The following is a 4,759-nucleotide window of genomic DNA, read 5'->3' as shown; positions in this document are numbered from 1 at the left end:
TGAAATGATAGGGTATTAAGAAAGGGGGCGGCAAGAGGATGAACAGAGGGGAATGAGAAAAAAAACGAGAGATGAGGCTGAGATGAAGAGAGATCGATTGAGAGGGGGGCGTCGAGGGCAAGCGGCGACAGTAGGGGAGCGGTCGTGGCCGAGCGGCGACAGCAGGGGAGTGGCCGAGGCCGAACGGCAGCAGCAGGGGAGCGGTCGTGGCCGAGCGGCGGCAGCAGGAGAGAAGGCGAGAGGAGAGGAGAGGAGAAAGATCAAGGAAGAAACATTAGAACGAAAAACAATATAAAGGAGGGCTTACGTGGCTCGAGCTGACGGGGCAAAGAGGGAAATTGATAATGACGTGTCAGATGAAGTGTAAAAATAATGACATGGCAGCCTATGTGTTCAACTACTATATCACACTGATGAGGTATCGACATGATGAGGTATCGACATGTAAACAGTCAAAACTTATATATCGCCTTTGACCGTCCACATATACAGTGGACTGGTTAAAGTTCGGTATTTTTGAAAATAAGATGATGCCGTTGTTGTTTTCATAAATAAATTTTTTCAAACTGTTATTTTGGTAAAAAGCTTTTATTATTATTGTATTGTTGTTATTGTTGTTGTTGTTGTTATTGTTGTTTTGGTAAGAGGTTTGAATTGTTTAATTTGACGCACATTAAACCGGTTGGAATGGATTAAGCACGGACCAGCTTTGTTACCCGTTCACATTTGATAACGTTGTAAGAAAGTCTTTATTGCTTTTGCAAAATCCACTTAAACGTAGAACATGGAAAGGGATGAGTTCTTTCAAGTAACAGTGTATTATTGATTTTTCTCATGCCTTGCTTTGCCCGTCAACTCGGCCAGAACAATAAATGCGAATTTCCGGTGTGTGTGTGTTTTTTTCTGCTCGGAAGAGGCATCCCTCTCGGAGTCGCCTCGCTAGCGTTCAACGAGATTCAATTACCCAGTGCTGGCCATCGAACTGAACACGGAGGCCCTTTACTCGAGAGAACAGATTGACGGCGCGCCGGACGCCTCTATCGTCTGCTGCTGTGAAGTAGTCATGCCCGAAGATGACCCCTCCGGGCCTCAGTATCGCGTACGCCATATTAATATCTGACCATGCCGAGTGGAAGTCGTGCCCCGCATCCACTTCGATCAGATCGCCATAGACGCCCCAATCGCAGAGCTTCCCCAGCGCAGAGCTGCTGGAGAAGGGCACGGGGATCACCATTTCCGTCACGTTCATATAAGCTACGTTTTGGATAAACTGGTGGAGCAAGAGTATGTCACCGTTAATCATTTTGATGTCGTGGAACTTATCCCTGAAGCCCGGCCATCCACGGAAGTCGTCGATGCAGAGAATCTGGGATCGAAGGCCGAAGGCGTGGGCGATAGTGGCCATGTGGATGGCGGAGGCGCCCAGGAAGGTGCCCACCTCGATTATTGTCCGCGGCTGCACTCGCCGGATCAGATTCTCGAAGACAGGGCCATTGGAGCCCCACCCCTTGATCCTCTTGCGGCGGAGGAGTGGTTGCGCATGTGCAGGAGGGAAGTCTTCGTAAGGCGAGGTGCTGTTGAAGAGCCGATCCAAAATCGTCTGCCGCACGAGCTTGGACGGGACCGGGTCGGCGCAGCGAGACCGAAAGCGGAGGAGGTCCGGGAACTCCGGACCGACCGGACTGACGGACGATTTCTGAACCACCTCATCATCAACGTTTCTGTTAATTGTGGAGGCGGAGAAGAAGCCGAAGACGTATGCAACGCCGAGGAGGATGATATAGACGGACACTCGGGTGTATTTCTGGCTGGAGAAGGAGGAGCCCGGGTACTTTCGCACGGAATTTTCTTCTTTCATCTTGAACGACAGAAAGGAAGAAATCAGGAGGGCAGAGAAGAAGACGACAAGATGAAGAGAGAGGCAGAGAGAGGAACCGACTATTGACTGTTTATGACGTCGTTAATAGACGGCCGGTGAAGATGGGTCTCTTTCTCTTGGCAATTCCTGAAAACGACCAGCGGACGTTGGATTGGTGAAAGTTTGGTTGGACTGATTTTCAGTTCTCCTTTTCTTTCATCGGGTTGGGATTGTTTTTTACCTCAACGATAACGACGATTTGGACTACTGAGCTAGTCGAGCTCATGTCGCTTCCAGTTTCCGCTTCGCTGATCTGCTTAACAAACTCTTTTGCCAAACACTACCAGAAAAAAAATACTGATCTGAGAGGCTGGAAAGAAGGATCCCTGTTGATCAGTAACAAAAAGTATAATAAGGAAGAAGTAAATCACATACGTTGAACATGGATTCCGTTTCACTGAAGTTATTAGGGTCAAATAGCACATACGCGTGGGTAATTAAAGAAATGTAACGGCGATGTAGCCAGCTTGGCATCTGTGAGATCATAAGCGACTTCCTTATTTTCATCAGAAATTTAGAATCTGATTTATGAACATTGCCGCGACACGTCAATCAATGGATAGAATGACGACTAAGAGTTCGCCTTTTACAGAGCCTTTATAATGAGACCAGGTCTCGTGAAAGACGAGATCGTCGGTCACAACATATATGGTGACGTGGGTCCCAGCTTTTTTGTTTTTTTTCTGGTACCTTCCCGTCGGTAAATAGGACAAAAAACGTCCCGAATAGGGGTCGCTTTGAACCTAGCTGGCTCGCGAGCGGTTCGAATTCGGTTCAATTTGGTATACCTGAATCTCGAATCCACATAAAGCTCGTTTATGTTAATGAGCCAAGTTTGACCGAATCATGATTTGATTCGAAAGCTCCCGAGCTAGCTCATTAACGGGCTCGAGAGTCGGGGACTCAGGAGCGGGAGACCGGGGGGATTTTTTTCCTCCCCTCGTCACCGTCGAACCCCTCTGTCTACTGCTGTCGTCATCGACAATTGCTCGTCGGCCACCTTCACCGCTTGGTTCTATTTTTTCCTTCGATTTTTTCCTCCCCTCGTCTGGCTTTGCCTCTGTTTCTGTCGTCGTCGTCATCTGTCCTGTGCTGCTAGACCCCTTCCCTCTACCAAAGACCTATGTTAAAAGGGGAAAATTGGGGGGGGGGGGGGGGGGGCTTGTCACCGTCGAACCCCTCTGTCTGCTACTGTCGCTGTCAACAACTGCTCGTCGGCCACCTTCACCGCTTGGTTCTATTTTTTCCTTCGATTTCTTCCTCCCCTCGTCTGGCTTTGCCTCTGTTTCTGTCATCGTCGTCGTCTGTCCTGCACTGCTAGACCCCTTCCCTCTACCAAAGACCTATGTTAAAAGGGGAAAATAATTGGGGGGTGCGGAGGAGTGGAATGGCGATTTTTCCTCCCCGTCACTGTCGAGCCCCTCCGTCCGCGGCTGTCGCTGTCAACAGCTACTCACTAGCTACCTTCGCCGCTTGGTTCTATTTTTTTTCTTCGATTTATTCTTCCCCTCGTCTGCCTTTGCCTCTGTTTCTGTCTCCACCATCATCCCCGACGACAAGTCCTACGCCGCTAGACCCCCCCCCCCCCCCCTCTGCGCGCGAAGACGATTTTGCACGTGCGAGATCATAAGAAAGTGAAAAAAAAAACTCTTTATTAAACTCCGGCTCTCCCTTCCTCGTGGCTCTTGAAAAAATTGAAAAGACATTTGAGTAGAAATACATTTCTAGGGACTATTAGTGGTTTTTTTTGTTAAAAATACATTTTTAGTGTAATTACGTTTCTAGGGATTATTAGTGCATCTTATTTTTTGGAAACATTTTTCTAATTGAAAATTTTTGTTAAAAAATCATATAATTTTCTAAGTAAGATTTTTCTACCATGATGGGCTAGAAAACCGTATAGAAAAATTTTGAAGAAGTATTTGACAGTTGATGTTGTAATACTTTTAGCATAAGGCAATTTTCATAGCAATTTTGTGTTTGACATTTTATTTGATTAAAAATTTATCAATAAGTATAGTAATATATTAGATTGATTATTAATTTTTATTTATTTCCTAGAAGAGGCAATAAGAGGTCCATTTAACTTTCCTATTTTAAAATAATTCTTGTAATTTTCTAGTAAATCACTAACAGTAATAGGATTTTATTTAAAGGACTTTTTGGAAATATGTAACATAGGAAAATATTTTTAGTTTTTCCTATAATATAAATTTTCAACAAGGGGCACTAAAGAGGTCATAGTAAATTTATGGCCAAATTCAAAAATTCAAAAATAAGCTAAAGAACATTTGGAGTAAAAAAGATTAATATTGGTGTGTTCTAATCCATTATCGAGACTCAATCCTGAACCTCCCTATCATTCTTTTTTTTTAAAATGTATGCATATTTTTATATATAATTTATTTGGCATATATGTTATCTAGAGTATTAAATGAAGGTTAAGCTCGAACTCGATTAAAATTATTATGTTTGGGCTCGATTACAATTTTAGGTTTGAGGTTAGGGTCGACTCGAGTTCGAGTTTGAAATATTTAAATCAAGCTTGGCTCGAACATAGGAAGGTTCGGACTCAGCTGGATTTGATGTCACTCTTATGCCCAATTTTAAGTAGAGGTCATGCCTAATTTTATGTAAAATGTATGCATAATTTTATATATAATTTATTTGACATGCATTTTTTGAAAAATTTTAAATGTATGTTTGATCTTGAACTTGAGACATGTATTTTTTGAAAAATTTTAAATGAATTTTGAAGCTCGAGCTCGGCTCGAACTCGATTAAAATTATTGAGTTCAAGCTCGATAATAATTTTAGGCTCGAGCCTAGACTCGGTTCTAG

General features: G+C 43.8%; 1 protein-coding gene across 1 annotated transcript; it reads right to left on the bottom strand.

The window, feature by feature from the left end:
* Positions 1-750: 750 nt before the first annotated feature.
* On the bottom strand, positions 751-2,090 carry LOC137948917 (uncharacterized). Its single transcript, XM_068795134.1, has one exon. It carries the CDS (start codon positions 1,856-1,858, stop codon positions 947-949), a length of 912 nt encoding a protein of 303 aa, XP_068651235.1. The 5' UTR covers positions 1,859-2,090; the 3' UTR covers positions 751-946.
* Positions 2,091-4,759: the final 2,669 nt, after the last annotated feature.

Source organism: Aristolochia californica, unplaced genomic scaffold (genome assembly GCF_029961685.1).
Source record: "Aristolochia californica isolate CCGP_79_NKW_82.1479 unplaced genomic scaffold, dmAriCali1.0.hap1 SCAF_13, whole genome shotgun sequence".
NCBI classification, from domain to species: Eukaryota; Viridiplantae; Streptophyta; class Magnoliopsida; order Piperales; family Aristolochiaceae; genus Aristolochia; species Aristolochia californica.
This window is presented reverse-complemented; position numbering and strand designations above follow the sequence as displayed.

Excerpts from the sequence above, each read along its gene's own strand:
- LOC137948917 (XM_068795134.1), bottom strand. The coding sequence starts at position 1,858 with ATGAAAGAAGAAAATTCCGTGCGAAAGTACCCGGGCTCCTCCTTCTCC.